The 21,010-nt window shown below is 39.7% G+C and overlaps 1 protein-coding gene across 2 annotated transcripts; it reads right to left on the minus strand.

The window, feature by feature from the left end:
* Window positions 1-858: 858 nt before the first annotated feature.
* On the minus strand, window positions 859-20,230 carry LOC110044447 (glycogen [starch] synthase-like). Of its 2 annotated transcripts, none has more exons than XM_089289531.1 (20): window positions 20,069-20,230; window positions 17,642-17,823; window positions 16,835-16,873; window positions 16,296-16,448; window positions 13,209-13,394; window positions 12,569-12,583; window positions 12,172-12,301; window positions 11,568-11,607; window positions 10,891-10,968; window positions 10,630-10,680; window positions 9,911-9,980; window positions 9,412-9,518; window positions 9,061-9,120; window positions 7,990-8,068; window positions 7,173-7,286; window positions 6,902-7,028; window positions 5,684-5,841; window positions 4,655-4,756; window positions 3,826-3,906; window positions 859-2,970 (listed from the first exon to the last, which is right to left on the minus strand). In XM_089289531.1, the coding sequence occupies exons 1-20, from the start codon at window positions 20,181-20,183 to the stop codon at window positions 2,845-2,847; spliced, it is 2,013 nt and encodes a 670-aa protein (XP_089145657.1). In that variant the 5' UTR covers window positions 20,184-20,230; the 3' UTR covers window positions 859-2,844. The 2 variants fall into 2 exon arrangements, with proteins under 2 accessions (XP_089145657.1, XP_089145658.1); XM_089289532.1 differs by having other exon boundaries at window positions 2,837-2,970; window positions 3,802-3,906.
* Between the last annotated feature and the right edge of the window lie 780 nt (window positions 20,231-21,010).

Raw genomic sequence — 21,010 nt, forward strand, 5'->3', positions numbered from 1 at the left:
AAAAAACTTTCAATTTTCTTGAATTGTAGTCAGCGCTATCTTTGCAATGGAAAGCTGAAAAATCCGAAAGTTAAATTAATTTAATTCAATTACAATAGATAATCAGTCTCAGTGGCAAAATTAGTTATTAGAGTTTTGCTACTTTTGTTACAATATGAATGTAAGAAGCATCAGTAATGGTATTATATTGTAAGTAGTGTAAGTATTAGTATCGTAACTTAAAAAGGGTAAATGTGTTGTTTTGTTGAGTAAGTTCTGTAATTGCATCGTATTGTTAAGTAGTGTAAGTAGTGTTAGTAGTTGTATTACTGTGGTAAACAGTTGTCACTTCTGTAATAAGTAGTTGTGCCAGTGTTGTAAGTAGTGTGAATTGCAAGTAAACTATAAAAAAAACAATAAAGGGAAAAAAATATATCGATACTGGCCTATTGCAATAAGATCACGACGCTTACAATGTCGAGATGCTGATGAAAAGGAAGAGTAAGAGGTGAGACAACATGGAAAGGAGGAGCAGTAGGTTGCTGAAGCTGGTAAGGAGGGCGAGGGCAGGGAGAGGACGAAAAGCAGCAGCTGGCGTGACTGAAGAAGGCGGAAGAGTAGTAACAGGAAGAAGACAGGAAGGGAAGGGCGTAAGGGAGTGGCAGTAGCAGTGCTAAGAGAGATGGGATTGGAGGAGTAGCATAGGTGTATGTGGGGAGACACAGCGAAGAAATACAGCAGCATACTAGAATAAGAGGGGAGGCCCCAACACGGAGAAGCCTACACAACGAGAGAAAGAATAGGAACACTGATAAGATGTGGAGAAAAGCCTAATAACAACCTACAAAATCGTATAGCTCAAGAACTGAGAAACATTCATTAACCCGTCACTGTAATTGCATTTTATTCCGTTCAATTCTCGGTTCTCTATTTCTTGCACAATGCCAGAATGTCGTATTTATTATTCCGTTTTGACATTTGATTAAATACAAAGGAAACTAAGTACCTCTAGAGTGGTTTTCAAAAAGGAGTCTTAAAACTACAACCAAAGGAATCACAATGGCCAATCATAGCACTCGTAGACAACACAATGAGCCAATCAGAAACCATAACCGTCGCCACGCGCAGGAGAACACGCACGAGCAACCTTTGGGTTTGGTTTAATATCTGATTGGTTGAATAGGTGGCGCGAATTTTTAAACCAATCAGAGAGCGTGCGTACGATTGTTCTCGACGCTCAATTGAAAACTACTCTAACATGGTTCAGACTTGCACTACACTGATGAAATTAAATACGAGTTTCTTTACTTTTGCCTACTACCTTGTGAAAATTACTTCGGCAATCCAGTAACCTTTCTCATGCATTCCAATACTAGACGGCTTTCAAGAGACAATTACTCAGTTTCCAGCCAAATACAAAACTATTCAGTACACGTAACAAACGTAACAAACCTTGTGTAACCGGCAATTCTATACATAATATCACGGGCGACAAATTACTCCTAAAATTTGGCGCATAATTTCAAGGCTATTTTGTAATTTCACATGCGAAATTACAAAATTGCCATGCGAACGTTTGGCGCGAAACTTCTCGATACAACAAACAAGTCAAAAACCTAAGACTGTAGGTGTAATTTGTCACCCATGATATTAAAAGGCAATTAAATAATATACTCGTGAAATTAAGAAATAATTTCACTTACGTTTTGTAAAAATCCTAATTTTTAGAATTTTGGCAAAACGCGCGTGAAATTATTTCCTAATTTCACTCCTCATCATTTGATTACCTATACTAGTTTTTAAAATACGGATAACACGAACCAAATTTGCGTGCATATCCCAAACAAATATATCTTACACCTAAAGTGAAAATTGCGATTAGTACGCTACTTAACATAAATCAGTAAAATTAAAATCGTGCTATCTTAATAATGACTGAAGTAATTTAAAAATAATATAAACCAGATCCATAATTTTCACACCTGATATATACCACCGCTGACCTCTTAAGCCTGGTTTTCACTAGCGACGTTAGCACAAACGAAAGTACAAGCCCAAACACAATAATTCTTATTTCACCGTGAAAACGGCCTTGACGCAGGCATAAACACAAGCGCAAGCACAAGAATAAGGATCAAAATTTGCGTTTGCGCTGCAAAACAAGTGAAAACGAAATACCGCTCGGGCATAACGCCAGCACAAGGATATTTACCACACGTGGTTATGTTTGGCCAATGAACACATTGGATCCAGATTACCTCGCGCCTGAACAGTTTTCCAAAATGGCGGAAGGTTCGGATGATTTTGCTTGTGCTTGTGTTTGCGTCGAATTTCGTGTCACTGGGGTTATCGCTATTGCTTTCGTTTGCGCTCGCGTCGCTAGTGAAAGCCGGGCTTTACACACAATTCATCGTATATCATAAAAGCGCTGGTGAGTGTGGATTAAACGCGTTAAATATATAACTAAAATATCGAAGGATTTCCTCGTCCAATGGGAAGAATCATTTGAAAACAAAGAAGAAAAACGTGGTTTGCTTTAACTCCAAGAACCGGGGGACTTTTTCTACAATTAAAGATCGACTCTGTGTCACACTATCGCCACAACGATAGCGTGACATACGTTTCACGATCTACGGTTTGGGAAGCAAGCCGCGTGTTCAACGTAGCTAATAATTGCCTCGATACTACAATTCACACTAGATTTTTCCCAGTGCAGCCCCAGATGGCCAAGGAAATTTACATTATCTAAACCCCTCAGATTCCATTAGCCTGTAAGCTCTGTGGGGCATCTTACTCGCAGGCTACTGTACGTAAGAATCGAAGGAAGACTTGCCTATTTTAATTTAACGTATGAGATATAAGACTTCAATTGGTGAAAAGTCGATGTTTCGTATCTTCTTCGTCTTCGTCTTCGTTGGAATCAGAACCACACTCAGACGGAGCTGGAGATGGCGGAGCAGAGCCTGGGCGCGGATAGTTAAAATTCATTTGCTGAAAAACAAGAAACAGGTCGCAAGTGAAAACAGGTTTATGATCACGTGATTGAACTACAACTCAACGAGGTGCAATGTGTCAGTGCAGACAGACAACCTTTATTTAAGCACGATTAACAATAAAGCTCAGTAGCTTAGGGGTCGTGCAAGTACGAAGAAAAAGATCATGAAAAAGAAACAATCGACAAGAAGTTTTAACCGGTACCCCATTTAGGTTGGAGATTTTCCTTCAGGCAAGTCAAAATGGTCTTACAATTTATATTTCGACTGAAATGTCCTCATTTTTGGAGGTAAATGGTAAACAACCTTTCCTGAATATCTCCGAGGGATACCACACTAATTAGCAGGCCGTACACTGGGCCGTTAACTAATTCAAACAATTTGCTTGCAGTTTTTCGGACACCCTTAAAGATCAACCAATGGAGTTCCTATTGTTTACGATAAATTGTCCAACCTCTCGAAGATCCCCCGATTAATAAGCCCGAGGATCTTAAAACGTTTTCGACCATGTATAAAATATAAAGTTTAAACAAAAACCTGTGACGTTTCCCTCTAGCCTGCGAAAAGGCTAACGTTTGGGGAGCACTGGTGCGAGCAGCAAAGTCGCGAGGAGACTAGTTTGACGTCCTTCACCAGACTCTTCCTACCGGATCGTTTCGCACGCGGACCATCTCGCGGACTCGCTCTTCGCCGCGCGCGCGTGACCTCAAGGTGAGTCTGCTTACAGGCTAGTTTGCCACAGTCTACTTGCACTCGAAAGTGCACAGTGCACCTAGCAGTGCAACTAGTGCAATTATTAGTGCGGTGGTATGAAAGATGTATGGATTACCCATTAACCAAGAACCGAGCTCACCACTTCATCAATCAGGCGGGGCTTCTCGTACTTGTCCGGATGAAGGTAATGCAAAGCAAGCAGTCGAGCCCGCGAGTAGTACTGAAATAAAAAGAAGCGGCTGTTATCATGTAATATATACAAAAGTAAACAATAACACCAAACAAACAATGTTCAAAGATTACTAAGCGGTAAAACGACCAAAATATATCCTACGTTTTGTTGAAACCGCCTTGAATTTTACAAGAGTGTTTGGAATGTAATGAGTTCCAGGTTTGTATGAAAACGTTACAAAAACGAAAGACACAAACCGAAATACCGGGCAACAAAATTGATGGATGACAATTATGGATTTCTTTGGCATTTTTGACTTAATTTATGGCTTAAAAGTTGAAAATGTCACAACTTTAAATTATAACAGGCATTCGCTAGTAACAGCAGTCATAAAAACTGCAGATACGCAGTACCTTTAACCGCTGTACAGTAGTTTTGGTGGCAACTTGAGACGCGCTCTACTTTGCCCTGACTCGTCCTCACTTCTCCATGATGATAATTCAAAAGGACTGGAGACGAATCTACATTGCCTAGTTCCTAGGCCTCGATATTTCGCCTCGGTCAATCGTTTTCAGGTCACGTAGTTCGAGGCGAAAACTTCGTCTCGGACACAACACCGAAATCAATTGCCCGTGAAGGCCTGGGAGAAAGCCGTACAGGAACTAGACAAGAATCTGCCAATCTCTAATAGCTTCTAATAATATTACCTGGAGTGTTGGTGTTAGGGCCTGTTCACATTATCGTTTGGAAATTGTCTCAAAAGACTGCTTCGTAAGCAACTAATTAACAAACTTACCCTATGAAGACTCTTCCAATCCAAGAGTTCACTGAGTCGTTCAGTTCTATTCCTCTGAATAATTCGCTGTCTTCTTGTCAGTTTACAAAAGCTCATCATGTACTGTGACAAAAAAAGTACACTGTTTCATTATGTACTCAGCAACAGATATTAAGGGCAGTTGAAATGGGTTTAATACCAACGAAATATCTCAAGTGAAGAAGATTGTCCCTTTCCTGAACTCCATACAGAAAAAAACAACACGTTCGGTTCACGGGCCGTGGGAGCAGTCGTGGCTCTATGCCGAACAGTGTGTTGGATCTCTAACTGAGCAGTCCTGGTTCGAGCACTGGCCAGTCCAGTGCAGTTCATGACATAAGAGGGAAGATTCAAAGTAACTGGCTCTACCCAGAAGTCTAGGGAAATCTTTGTTTATACTATTTCCCTCATTAGCGTAAGCAAATCAGTTTCTGATGGAGCTACAGAAATATCAGTGCTGAATATTGAAATGACGCAGCACGATTAACCGTCCCCAGGAAGTTGAGCAGGATGTATTACATGTTGTTTTGTGTGCAAGCCGAGTTTAAAGGCCTACCATCGCATTACGGGGAAGCAGCAGTACGCTGAGTTTTGGAAACAAGAAGGTAAGCGCTGGTCTTACGAGCACCTAAGCTCGAGGAAGAAATTTTGTGCAGAAAATTTAACAGTTCTCTAAAGAGGACGCGCTACGTAAATTCCTGTCTAAGGCAACTTGTAAGAACGGGTTCTGAACGAGTCTGGTCACTACAGTTGGTAAAATACCCAGTAAGGACAAAAGAGCTCACAACGTGATCAGCTCCCATTTGGTAGAGCACTGCACCGTTATCGCTGAGGTCATGGGTTCAAATCCCGTTCAGGCCTGAATTTTTTTCAGGCTTTAATTTCACAACTGCCTACTGAGACTGCTAAGACTGTGATGATCTCTAGTGTCTTAAATCTTTCTCCCGCCGTTCAAATATGTTCCTATATTCTCTGTGATAGAAAACATGTCAGACGCCATGAATTTTTTACCTGTGTGAGTTCTTGAATGGATTCCTCCGCTGATTTGAATCGTCTGTCCACAAGATAAATGCCATAAGATGTAGGATCGGTCACGTGTTCTGCCATGAACCGACCAAACCCTGACAAGTTGGTGGATACGGAGGGGATTCCCATCACGGTGCATTCCGCTGTACAAAAATAACAAGGTTGGAGGTTAGAGGTTCAGAGTTTTGTACAATGTTCAAGATTACTTTCCGTCTTTTGACAAAACCATTTTTTTTGACTCCATCCTCCTGCGAATACAGTAACTTATTATCGTTCCTGACTAGATTTGTGGTTCGCACCAAAGCGACTGGAAGCGAAGAGAGGTGACTGGATTCTAGATTGCCAGAAGTCTCTCTTTTGCTCGAAATTCCGTAGATAAAAACTTAAAAACACAGCACAAGTGAGCGGTCGTGAGCGTGCGAGCGTAACATGCGAAGCCGCGAGCAGCAAGTACTGCGGACGTCGGAAGACGAGCGAAAAGTGAGCGCTCGTCTTTCGACGCCCGCGAGGCTCACGGCTTCGCCGCTCACCGCTCGCATGTCAAGCTTGGAGTCACGCTTGCAAGTTCACTTGTTTTGCGTTTTTCCCCACGGATTTCCGAGCAAAAGAGAGATTGCTCGCAGACTAACTGGATTCAAATGCTGAGTACCTACTTCCAAAGACCTTGACTAGCAGTATCCATAAAGCGCTTTTTCATGACATAACTTACATACAATACTTGTGACTTAGCGACGTCCTCTACCTAATAACAGCGACGGAATTATTTCTCGACTAGTCAGATGTAGAAACAATTAAGCTTCCTTTTGCATTTTGCTTCGAGTTCTAATAAGTCTGTTAGAGCGGTTTTCAATTGAGTGTCTTGAAAACAAAACCAAAGCTAATCACTCTAGCCAATCACAAACTACACAGACAATACAGTGAATCAATCAAAACTCAAAGTAATTAAATCTAGCGGACAAGAAGCGCGGGGAAACATGTCCGAATGAGTCACGATTGGTTTTGGTTTTACTTCTGATTGGACGAAAAAGTGGCGCGAGATTTTTTAAGCCAATCGAGTAGCGTAGTTGATGCAAAACCAATATTAGTTTTCAATAGTCAAATGAAAACCGCTCTAATGCACCATGTACGTGCGATCAAAACAGTGGTGTACCATTTGACATTGATAATCAAGGCGTCTGTCACACAAGTACACTAATGTTTTACCTGGAGTGTATCCCCAAGGCTCGTAATATGAAGGAAACACTCCTAAATGACAGCCACGAACGAACTCACTGTAGTCCATTGGAAGAAGCGGGCTGATGGTCGACAGAAATTCAGGATGGAAAATAACCTAATGATGAGAACAAACAACAGCAATGTAGTGACTGACAAGTGAGGAATAACGCCAATCGCGGGCGTTATTTGGGTGGTCACGCGTCACGCAATGCTTCTTTGCAGGAAGTGTTGTGTGACGACCTAAATAACGTTGAAGTACCTTGACCCTGTCATCCGGATTGTTGAAAAGATGTGTTCGTCGAAGGTGACAGAGAATAGGATCCACACTGTCTTCTAACATATTATGAGTTACAATGGCGGGAAGGTTAGGACGCTGCAAAACAACGACAACAGAAATATCACAATTACAAATGTAGAGGGCACTTTGCGATCCCTCAAGGCTGGCTTTCACTAGCGACGGAGTCGTACTTGAAGACGGAGTCGTAAGCGCGCTTACAACCTTGTGAAGTCTGACCAAATCGAAGTCGGAAGAATCAGAACGTTTCCATTTTCTTCCGATTCCACTTACGGTTCAATGAAACTAGACTGTCGCAGTCGGAAGCAGAAGCGGAAGAACAAACCGATTGCAAGGCCTGAAATCGACCACTGTGATTGGTTTACGACTCCAACGATGCAGTTTTCACTAGATCGTATTGCTCTGTGTTTCTGATTTCGACTCCGACTCCGTCGCTAGAGAAAACCAACTTCTAGAAAGACACATGTCGTTATACGTTTTCAGATAGAGTCTTTTTAAAAAGTGACTTGATTCATCAGACGGATTATGAAGATGAAATTTCAATTTATAGCTTCTTTATTCATTTAACTTGTGTCCTTGCAAATGTACTGATATCGTAAAAAACAAATTCGGGATGGTCTCAGTTGGAAATTAAAGCAAGAAAGTGTCAACGCACTTTTTTACCTCTTAAAACATTGTTTCATGCTCGTTGTGCTTTAAGATGTCTTCCAGGTACATTTGTCCGTAATCGAAACTGATCAGAGAGTTACCGCGGTTGAATTATTCTAAGAGTATTTATTACCTTGGCACCAAGAATACATCTTTTTAGCTTGATTATCTCGTCAGCGTCTAAAAGTTTCGTACCATCTGGAAGCTTTCCCCTATGTTAAGACGTCAAATAGTTGCCAGTCTGTTAATGTTATCTATCTCTGACTGAAACTTATTTTCCCTCAGGAAGTGACCCGAATATTGAGTTTAAAACGATATACGATTCGCAAGTCAAGTTGAACATAATTGGCACATGTGAAGAAGGCATCTCTTTGACATACACGAGTGATTATTAGCGGAAAACGTAATAAAAAAAGTTGTCATGGCCTCGCTCCTTTGTATTTTGTCTCAATTTCTTTTCTCGAGTTTGTTTATCTCAGTCTCTCTGTTGTCTTTATGAAAAAAATTTATCCTCTTGCGCACGCATTTTAAAATCACAGGTCCCATACCTCGCGCGTCCTCCCCCTCGCGCGTGTGCCTCTCCTAATTCACTCCCTACAATATCTGCCTCTATCAGGCCAGTTATTCAGCTCCTTTTAATGGCTGAGATAACCCACGCCTATAGCTAAGACTTCTTTCGGAAGTAAAGAAGAATTGTGTTGTAATTTTCATTAATCAAAGTATAAAGACAAAGAAACAAGGGAAGCCTTTAATCTTATTTTCCCTTGGAATCTCACAATGTGACTCAATATTGAAAGTGAAGAATGATCATCGCAGTTAATTTTCCAATTTAAGCAATTGGAAAGAAGAAACCTGAAAAAATCAGGGCTTCAACGGGATTCGAACCCGTGACCTCCGCGATACCGGTGCCATGCTCCACCAACTGAGCTATGAAGCCACACATTGGGAGCGAAGTCAGTTAATTGAGTTCATATCTTCTGCGATGATCATTCTTCACTTTCATCTACAACCGCAGTTCTTATATGAATTATTTCATATAAACTTCACATGGTGACTCAATATTGTTAAGAAATTATCTTGGTCTTGAGTCGTACAGACATTACCATGATAACATACGATATGTTGATGTTCACGGTCAATGTAACAAAACAGTTTTTCACAAGTGTGACCTTACTATCAACAAGCGATTAAAAACAGAACTTACCCGAGACAAGAATCGTATATTCGCTTGCCTATTTTGTCTTGGATTTCAGTCACCGTGTCTCTAGAAATGCGAAAACCGTAATTAATGAAAACATTGGCCACTTTAGAGACGAGAGGAAACCTGGGGCGAGTCCCATCTCGCAGTCGCTTGCGAGATTGTCCCTAATAACGGTCCCACAAGCCAGTGCGTGATGCGACCTGCCCCAAGCTTCTTCTCGTTTCTTAAGTGGCAAATGGCATTTTCAATTATGCTGAATACGAAACCAGCAAGCTGGAGAAACTGAGATGCTACAAAGTTAAATCATAGAATACAATACGCTGAACATGAAATTATAGCAGTTGAAGTTCTTACCGGAGCTGTTTTGTAACAGCTTGTCCTTTCAGTGAGTCTACGTTAAAGTTGCTAGTCCGCGCGGGAAAAATTAGAAATGCCACTACAGTCATATCACTGCCACTGACCTGGAGAAAATTAACAAGGCATATTACATACAGCCTCTGGACAAAACAGCTTTCAGCTAAACTGACCGTGAAAAAGACAAGACCATTTCAGGCATTTCATTATTTGAAAATAAGTTTGATTTGGACGAAAACAAACACGTATTACTAAGCCTATTTAAGACGAAAGGTTCTACGTCAGTCTTAACATGAAATTTAACAATGAACTAACGTACTCTTCAAAGACCTTCAACTTGGCCTGTATGGTCATGCTTAAATTACCAGAAGCGTTACATTTCTGGCCCCGTTAAGAGCTTCCTATTAAACTGAACAGGATCTACACACTGCCAATTATGTTGGCCGTCAATGTATTTTACAACTTGCAGGTGCTACTGACAATAAAAGACAAAAATCACCTTTAGAAGATGGTTAAGCCTTGCTAGAGATTCTACAAAAAGATCAGCGCCCTTGTTGAAGTATTCATACCTGGAAAGATAGAGGTTTAAAGACTGCGAACGTTTTTCGTGCAGTGAGGGTAACCTAACACAAGCAATTCTCCAACAAACCGAGGATTGAGATTTTCGTCTCCAGGAAAACTTATGGTTTTTTCTTTACTACAGACTTGCAAAACTTTCACTTTAGCAATAGCCTGTGAATAGGCTCCTGGCAAGCGCGCACAAAAAATTACGCGAGTGAACAAGCCACCAGCGTGCATTTCTTCCTCCCCAGACCGCCCTCAGCTACCTCTGCCCGCCTGCAGAGGAGAAGTCTGTTCACAAGTTACTTAAGCAATGACACACGTACATACAGACTCCACGAGGTGTACTGCAGCGTGTATCAAAGAAAACATCATATTTAAATACAAAGATTGCTTCGCAAAATCGTATTTGCAGTCAAATTTAACATCCATAGTCCAGAAATGTCCTTTGGCTGTTTCAAAAGGTTCTGTTGTTTGAGGTTCAGATAAGCTATGCTAAAGCTAAGCTGAGCCAGTCTCCTGAGTGAAGGGTTCATGTCAAGCACTTCAAAATCATACTGATGAAAAAGATGTTACTTTAATTAGTGAATAGCAGCTGTGAGTGAGATGCATTGCTTGTAGTCAGCATACATGTATTTAAAAGTATTCTTAACTCACCTTCCAGCACTAAAGAAGAAGAGTGTCTTGTCCAAATCAAAGTTTAAATGTCTGCGAACAAACGGGATGCATTCATTTGACACATTCTAGCTTTCAATTCACAAGGCATACAAACTATGGCAAAATGGAAGAGGTTAAAAAATCATAAATAAACATATAACATATAACGTTCAACATATAACATATAACGTTCAACAGAATTATATGCATGTCAAAACCATACTCAAGTAAGCAAAAATTTACATTGTGATCTATACATACCCATGAAAATGACCTCGCACAAAATTACAGATCTTTTCCTTTGAAATGGCATGCAGATTCTGGAACTCATGCAGAGCTCTAAACAAACAAACCATTTTAATGTTATTTTACTAGAAGTTGCCATGACATAGATAAGTTTTCAAGTAACTCCTTCCTCGTGCCTAGTCACAGGAGCATGACTACAAACACAAGTTGAACATTTTTGTTTCAAGGACAAATAAACTTCTTAGGTCTTACAACTTAGATTGAACAAACATTTGTCTTCTGCCAGAAAATTAGAAATTCATCACTGTTCCACAATGTTAATCATGTTCTGTAATAATCAAAATTAGCTCTACATATTAAAGAACTTCAATCAAAGGTGAAGACCATGTAGAATAAATTCTTTTTCCTTTAGTTAGGCTAAATAATCCCTACCTTGTAAGACTTTTTTTAAAAAAATATTCCTCTCAATGTCAAATTCTGGCATATTCTTTTATATTCAAGGAACATTACTTAACTAATACTTAACTTCACTTTTAAAAATCTAGATATTATTTATTTGTAATAATTGAACTCTGTATCACACCCATTACCTCTAAATTTCTGCAACAATTTTCTGCACAAGCACAGATTATAGAACCTCACAGAATACTATTACAATATCGACAGAATGGACTAGTTAAAATACCACTTACGTATACTTAATAACATTCAGGCCATTGGGCAGAACAATTTCTGTTAAAAAAAACACACACAGTCACACACGAAACCAAAGTACATGTACCAGACGAGTGTAATTAAGACAAAATAGAAGGCAATGTTGGTGGAATGAAATAAGGGCCGCATGCAGAAGGCAACAACAGATTCTTACAAAAAAGAATGAAACATTACTTGGTATAGAGAAGACATTTTGTAAAACCCATGATGCAAGTGTTTCTTATGCATAATCTGACAATAGTGTCTGCTCAAGACATTCCTAGGTGAAGAAGTTATTGTACCACTTTTTATTTCACACGGAATTATCACTGTACATGTAGGTAGGTAGGTAATGTCCTCATCCAAGCCCAATGGACTATCAGGCCAGTGCCTATTTCGTGTCTTCGTAACACAAAGCGAGTAGGAGTATTTCTGGATGGGATTATAGTCCATTGCAGGCTTACCCCCAGCATTAAATTTGCCAGTACACATTTATACTAAGGATGTACATGTATTACATATTTTATTGTCTGTATAGTAGTTACTGTTTTCCACACAGGCTGCAAGAAGTCAAATTTAAACTACACTGATGGAGCATCCTACCAGGTCTCCTTTTGAGCAAATGTTCAGCTTCATCTGCCGTGATGTGAGAAACTGTGGTGAACACATGAGCATTAGCAGCAGCAGCACGCTCTAGACAGTAACGATGATAAATCTTGCGATCTCCAGCTTCCTGCAATCAAAGGGACATAATTAGGGCAGCAAAGATATAACTACAACACTCCAACAAGCTACCAACAAATACAATTTCCTGACCCCCCCCCCCCACGATATGGAACAAATAAAGTAGAGCAGAATACATGTTGTTTTTAATTAATTTGCAATAAATCATAATACAATGGATCATATTCTGGACTTTACAAAGACTTGGTCTTGATGTAGAATCTGATGTAGATATACTGTATGTAGCAGTGAATACAAGCTGAAATATCTCACTCACCTTGTCAACATCAAACTGTTCAAAGAGAAAAAAAAGTTTAGATCAGAAGATGTTTCTGGACAGTTACATAAATCTGAGAGGGTGGGGGTAGAATGGGTGGGGATAGGGAGGGAGGGAAGGAGGGGAGTGTAACCTGCAATTAACCAGCACCTCATCCAGAGGTATGTTCACCTGGTTGCGTCATGCTATGAATACAAGCACAAGTTCTGGTCCTGACTGCAGATGGATATCCTTATTTACCATCAGGTTAAAGCATGCGGGCATGCCATGGCTAATGGTTCAAGCATGACCTGTCTTTGTGTTCTGCTATCAGAAAAACCTGACACTACACCTCAGTCCACAAGACAACAGGGTACCAATAATATGTACTATTGGCTCACATCATGGGCCCACAATGAATACCGTAAATAGGTATTCAGCTACATAACACTCTGCACGCGTGCACACATTGTTCACCTATGATGCAAACCAATATTGTTGATTAGAAGTAACCACAGCAGAGACTGTAAGCCACAGTTGGACTAGCAAAGTTTGCATGGGGAGTACTAGAAATATTCCTTAGTCACTTGACTTCATGCTACAAACAGTATCAGCTGTTACAGCTGAGTTAGTAAAATTTCTGCCATCTTTTATAACTTACCCTGTCCAAATTGTTGTAGAAGTCCACATTAGCTGCACATAGGTATCTTCCCAGAAGTGTTGCATGGGTGGTGAAAACTGTCCCTACAGCCACGTTTGTTGTGCGCAATAAAACCAGCCCCACACCGGCCTGCCACTCATGAAAATGTGCAACTATAGGTGTGTTAGGATCATATCTGGCTCGAAACTGTACAAAGAGAGATATTTACATCTCAATTGGTCAATAAGCAAGATAAAAATAAAATGTACAGTTGAAGCTCTTGCAAGTGACCACCTTGGGAATACAAAAGGTGATTGCAAGAGCTGGTCATTTACGAAAATGTGTACTCATATGCAACCACCTGCTGAAAAAATAAAGGAGCTTTTGGCATTAAGCTTTCTACCTCAATCTCAAGGACACAGTCTTTCACTAGCCATTATAAATCTTCCTGAACTTTTCATTTGAAATCTTTTGTCAGTAAACATTATTATAGTAAATGTGATTATGTACTGTATACTTTTAACAGTAAGAGTACTGACTAAGAATCCGAAGAGCTTCAAAACAAAGAAGAAGAGCAGCTCATTTCAATCAATTTGGTAATTCTCAAAAGTGAAACTTCTAAACTCAGTTGTTTGACATTAATCAAGACACCAGGTTTGTAGTGGCCATCTTACGGCTCATCACACATGGGGTTCAGATCCACCTTAAATTTTGAAAACCTTAAGGAGGCTCTGAACCCTATGTACAGACTTTTTAAAACTTTGCCAAAAGTTGTGTCTTATCATGCTTATCAAAATTTGAAAATACAAAAAAATTTCACTGTGCCGTTTTTGAATTATAAGCCCCTAAAGCTGTAATTAAGGGTGCTTTTTAGCAGATCATGCTGTTGCAATGGTAACCTATTGTTCAGGAAAATGTTAACAATGTGTTTACCAATGATTGGGTGATATTTTGATACCATGATTGTAGCATCAAGTGATAAAGAGTGACTGTTAATGACGCATCAAAATCTAACTGCTGGAAACTGTTTAGACTCAGCTGAGACCCTGTTAGGGGTAAATTCTGACAAGCAACATGGCCTTGAAATGGCGACATGAGAGCTTTGAATTGGTGATGAATGACAGACTACTCCAGCGAAATAGGGAAAGCGACACCAATGGCAAGATAGACTGACAATGAATTTCAGAACTGAGAATGCAGTGATTGTTTTAAATGTCTGAGTCGAAGTGAAGACGCATTTCTAGAGTTTTAAATGTGTTTTCCTCTTTCACACGTGATGTCGTTCGGTCGTGAAACCCAGGCTTTCTTATATATGCTAAAACATCCAAAGTCGAATAAATCGAGTCAGTCATTGCTGAGTATTTTTCTCACTCTCAGCTGAGTGAGCAGTGCCCTAAAATGCCTAAAAACACGCTTAAGGAAAAAGGAAAGAGATCCTCAAAAGTCTGCTTCATATTTTTACCAGTGGGTCACCAGTAAAAGAATATGAAGTTGTATTATTATATGGCTAGCATCGTGAGCGGGCAAGATGAATCAAATCCTGCACTGTGATTGGCTACCCAAGCGGGCAAGATGGAGCTCTCTTGCCCGCTCGGGACTACCCGGCGCATCCCGCGAGAAAAATGTCCCCGAAAGCCATATAATAAATCCTTTATTGACCAAGCTTGTTCCGTCAAGATGGCTGGATATTGGCCTCGTTCTTTTTCTGCGAGTTTATGGACCTCGACTCTGTCTTGGTCCATAAACATGCAAAAAAAGAACTTGGCCAATATCCAGACATCTTGACCTCTCACTTGGTCAATAACCCATATTTATCCACAAATGGCATTATGGAAGGAAAAGAGAGACAGGAAAAAGCTGCCAAGGTCATCTCATCTTCAGCAGAAAGTAAGGGTTATGCCAAATTCAAAGGAAGATTATAGATAGGAGAGATTATCTGATTAAGGCCATTGAGATTTTGAGTTAAAGAACGGTTGTTAAACAAAAACATGGTAAAAATAGTCATAGGTTCGATTGTACTTTGGGTCCAAATAGTGACTGGAAAAAGGCTGAAAATAGCAATTCCAAGCGTCTAAATTTCAAAATTTCCTGGGGGAAGCATGCCCCCACATCCCCTAGGAAGTTACCAACTTCAGCACTTGAAAGCATGCTCAAGCCCTTAGAAAGCATGCCCCCAATATGCCCCCAGCATGCCCCCAAGCCCCTTAGGAAATTTTGAAAAATTGAAGTCGCTAAGAAGTCCTTTCCTTCATTCTGAGTCAAAATGTGATGCTTCAAAAGTAACCTTAAAGTAATCATTAAACCCTCTGACCGGAGAAATGCTGGTTCTGCATAAGAATTCCTACTGCTGAAAAGTGTTCGAAGCAAGTGCAAAGCGTACAAAGAGTAAATTATATCCAACTGGCAAAGAGATAATTATATGTGTACTTGACTCAAACGGCAATGAACCTTCAATGCGTGAGCAATAATAGTTTCAGCGTGAGAGCGCAAGATTGAATTCCTTTGCGTGAGCCTCATGCTCAATGCGTGAGACTTGAGAGCACTGTGTCGGGTTTTTTTTTATAAACAAAGGTATTACAATGTGTTATACATGTAGCTTCGTTTCAATCGAACAAGGTCAAATTTCCCACACAACTCATCTGAGACGAAATTCCGACAGGCGACATAGGAATCTTGTGAAATGCCGACATAGCTGGTGGCGAATTTCAGACAAGGGACATGGGTACCCCCCCTAACAGGGCCTCTCAACCACCTTAATACTACCTTTCTAGGAAACTCTTGCCTACCACTAGTCAGATGTTCTGCCATAGCAAACCTTGATGTTGGCAGCATAATATAATAAATGATTGTTCTACAGTAACTGTAAATAAACGTCACTGTAATTTCCAGCAGCAAGTCTGTGGTCAAGGAAAATTTGCAAGGAGCCAAATGGTTCCTAACCATGAAATCCCGGCACTTAAGCTTATATGAAAAAAGTAAATTTTTCCAGTTGCTCAAAGGCAAAAGTTAGCTGTCTGTGGCACCCAGGTGCTTCTGGAGCACAGCCCTGAGCAGGAATGATAAAAGCAGCCACAGAGAAACAGATTTACCAATCAATGATGATCATACCTCTCCAATAAACTGTGCAACCAAGAATCCCAAAACAACAGCATCATTGGACTCAGTGTCTGGGTCAGGGATGCCAATGTGAGTGTATTTCCAGAAATCAGCTTTCATCTGACCTAACTTGTGGTAAATGGAGCCAATGTTGAAAAGAACCACCTACAAAATGTAATCAAATGAAACCTCAACAATCGATATAATTGACTTGGTTTTCAGCAGAACGCTAACACTAATTTGGCCGGATCCCGTGACAGCTGGGTCACCAGTCATCTCTCGAGAAGTCCATTTAGTGGGTGGCGGTCATGAGTGTCTATCACTCCTTGTGCTCACTTGCGCTTCCCACATTAATATTCTTCGGGACTTTGAGATGACTGGGGACAAGTCAGCTGGATCTCTGTGATCATACGAGTGTCAGGCTGTGTTGAAAAGTTCAGACTTTTCTACATGCAATTTAAAATCAATCAATTTGGGACATACACATAAAGGAAAACAAGTATGATGAGCAAAAGACATATTAGCAGATTTGAAGTTCATCAGCTATTTACCTTGGGATATCCATCAATCAGCCATCTTCCAAAGTGAGTCTGAAGACAAGAAACAGAAACAAGAACAGGAAAAACCACTTGTTACATTTCCTATACATCCTGTAAGAATGTGCTTGCTAAAAGTCTCACATATTCCTTTATCTGCTCTAACTTGTAAATTATAACACAGAGGTTCTCCCATTGACATACATGTAGAAACACTCTACAAGGTTTGGGAGAATTTGTAAATTGTTTAAAACCGACAGCTTTAGAGAGACCATGGTACTACATGTACACAATCAGTAGTAAAAGTGTATCTACTACATAACTCAAGTCTAGCCATTGACAAAACATGAAAGAAATAGTCCTGCAAATTACCAGTACTCACTCAGATGCAATTTCACAACAATAATTATTTATAAATAAATTAATGACACAAAATGTACAATCAGGAGCCCATGTGTATTTCTAGATTCCAAAGAAAGATGATATGCTATGATATACTATACAGTATATAGAATAAAAATATGAAGGCAGCCTAATGACAGTGTTCAGTCTTTCTTTACCCTCTAAGATACCAATAAATAACTTTAAGAAACCAATAGATAATCTTTAGATAGTTTGCAGTAGTCCAGTAAATATTTATTTATAATCCCTCTTTCACTCTGAATCTGTGAAAACTTCAATCTAAAAAATGAGAAGTTTGTAAAAGAGTTGCAACATGAATAGGAATATGAATATCTGAAGAAAGCTGGGTACACTTGCTGGAACGAGACAATGACAGTATACAAAAGGAAATAAATTGAAGAGAATCGTTCAAAGTTATACCTCGACTCCACTGTCTCTCAAGGCTTGGACAGCTCCTTTCATGCTAGGATCTTCAGGTTCCATCATTTCCACCTCAGTCTTACACTGGAGATCATTGTACATTCCTATCAAACAATACTTGTTTCCAAGTACATCAACTGCAGCAGGTGCTTTAGATCTGATGACAGTGTAGATCCCACCAACTGCAAAAAAATGTTAAATACTAAATTAAACTTTCCTGGCTAGTTATGATGTCTTGATTGAGACACATATATTACTCCCAAACTGCTTGAGCATCTACTCAGGAAAAATGGGTACTGGTGATTGTTTGGACAATCTGACATTAAAAAAAGTGTGCAAGTGGGGTCACCTGTGATGGAGTAGCATCCCATCCTAAGGGAGTAACAATACCTGTTCCAGATGGTTGAATCGTGCCACTTGGAACAACAAAACAGACCCCTCTAATCTCTTTTAACAGAGCATATTCCCCCCCACCCCTCCCAAAATAACCAGGGACAAATTGCTGGAGGTTTAACCTGTGATGGACTAGCATCCCATCCTGGATATATTCTAACAGTATGGAATGGGCCAGTGGATTTTAGCCTTTCCAGTTTAATTAAATTGGTTTTGTAAGTATTAATCAGGTTTTAATAATTAGTTTTATGAGTACTTTTCTCTTCTTAGTGTGAGAATACTTTCTTTGGGTCAGTTATTCAAGTGACTTAATAATATGTTGAAAATTAAATACTTGCAAGGCAGCATCTTTTCAAGCATATAGAAGAAATGATACTTAGGAAATTTTGGTGGACTTTTCTGTGACTCAAGTGACTACTTTTCCAGTACTTTCACAGTGCAGCACCATGCCTTTCAGGTGGTTTTACTCCACAGTCAACTATCCTTGTGGTCCAGTTCTAAGCTCTCTGAACCTCTTGTTACTCTCTTACAAGTGTTTATTTTCTATTAAAGCTTTATACTCTGTAATACTAAACCCATCAACTAATAATCATTGTGCAGACTCAGTGGTGCGCAGGGATGGCACAGTGGTGAGGGTGCTTGCCTCTCACCAGTGTAGCCCAAGTTTGATTACGGCCCATGGTTTGAGTTTGCTGTTGGTTCTCGTTTTGCTCCAAGAGTTTTTCTTCGGGTTCTCCAGTCTCCCTCTTTCCACAAAAACCAAGATCTACAAATTTCAATTCAACTAGGATAGAGGAGCTGCATAAAACCCAGCTACTTCCTCTCTAAATATTGTAATTTAAATATTTATTTAGTCAAATTAGATAGAAGTTCATGTTAAAGATTTCTTTGCAAAGTAGATGCAGCTGGATCTGGGTACATATATGTTTCTCTTTATCATAAACTGACAAACCATGTCTGGACAATTATTGTTTTTCAGCTACAAATGTTTTTGCAAGAAATCTAAGGTATCAATCAGTTTATAATGTTAGCAAGAAACAAAAGCATTGTGTTATGATTGTAAAGAAAACCCAAAGAATGATGCTTGGTACGGTGTTTCAACAACAACACCAACAACAACAACCATCAAGTTTCAATGTCCTACTGGAAATAAAATGATTGAATTAGCTAAGGATATTACACTTGACTTTCCTGTGAGTCTCTGACTAGTTTGACATGTTTTCACTGATCTGCCCAACAAGTACAATACCGATTTCTGCTTTTTAGTGGCTGACATTGCATATTAATTTGATTTTGATATTAATTTATTAATAAGCATTATACCTCAAAGAGTTAATTTTACATTAAGCTTAAATATTTTGATATAAGCTCAGATCTTACAATACTGTGATTTAACATAAACTTCATAGGAAGGATTAAATTGATTTACACCATCAGTTCTGACGCGTTAACTTTAAATCACAGCATTTCAAAGAGCAAACAATATTTTCTTTCATAGCTTCTCTTTGTCAAAGTTTGTAATGACTGAGAAGCAGGCTTCAGTTGCTTGACAACTTACAATGTAATTAATTCTAAAACAAACGCCTTTGAACCGTGTACAAAGACTTCTCACCGAGATAAAAAAAAAAAGACCTTCAGCCACAACAGCTCGTAACAGCAGACACAGCGCAACATATATTTGACTGAGATCTTCAAAAGGAAGTGCATTTTCACTTTAAGAAGCAGGAAGCAGACGGAATTATACTTTCTAAATACACAAGCATCTCGTGGCATGTGGTCGATACGCGCACCCAAGCATTATGCCAACGAACCTACAGGTTGGCAATATTAGGAATGATAGAGATAATCTAGCAAGAAGATAGGACGAAAGATGGCAGGTCTTTCCAAGAAGTACGAAAACTAGACCTCGAATCACTGGAAGCCTTCTGATTTGCCTACAACTTCATCCCGGGGTGTGCGCGAATATATAGGTACCAAGCTTCCCGTTCGCTCAAGCGAAAAAGCGCACATAGCAAACATATGTAGGAGAAATACCTTTGTTCGCAACCTCCCAAGAGACTTCAAAGGTAAAATAGTGCGGCTCCTGGTCGCCGACTCCTTCCCGAGGCTGCTCCATGATGTCTGAAGACTGACTCACTCTCCTCATCATCGTTCCACTCTGACAACGCCGACATTACTCACGCGTAAATCAGCTGACCCGTGGCAATGCAGGACACGTCATGGCATGTCACACGCCGTCACGCAACGCTACTCATAGCCTACGCGCATACGCGTTATACGGTGGTTGACCACGAGTCTACCACGGTTCGGGTAAGATAAAGAAAACACACACACACATACACACACACACACACACACACATGAACGCACGCTGGGCAAAAATGTTCAGAGAGGCCAATTGCGGAGCTAGTCTGCTAGCTAAGTTGGATTGCCTTTTATTTGTTTCATTCGAAATCCGCCAATTTTGCGAGTCAACATGTGCTTTTCACGCAGTCAAGGTATCAGTCTGCGGAGCATAACAGTCTCGCACGTGCAAACTCCATTCTTAGTCGCGTGCACCACGTGCAATATCACCGAAAGTCCAGAACTCACGCGTGCATGGCAAAGATGCTGAGCTATACTAGTATACTGTGCGCCGCTGAGCGCTAACCTTAAAAAGAAGCTACATTGTAAAAGAAAAGCAATGTTATAGTAAGGATAATTTTCCATAATAAAAGCAAGCATTGTTAAATTTCCCTTTTTATTTCTTTTAATATATTCATTTCATCTTTGCGTTATTTTACAGGGCCCATATTGATATCAGTTTTATAACTGAAGTGGTTACCCTGTATGAATATTTTCAATTTTATTATTATTATTATTACTATTACTATTACTATTACTATTACTATTACTATTACTATTACTATTACTATTACTATTACTATTACTATTACTATTACTATTACTATTACTATTACTATTACTATTACTATT

The sequence above is a fragment of the Orbicella faveolata genome, unplaced genomic scaffold (assembly GCF_042242905.1).
Source record: "Orbicella faveolata isolate gen_17 unplaced genomic scaffold, um_ofav_v1 contig_2, whole genome shotgun sequence".
NCBI classification, from domain to species: Eukaryota; Metazoa; Cnidaria; class Anthozoa; order Scleractinia; family Merulinidae; genus Orbicella; species Orbicella faveolata.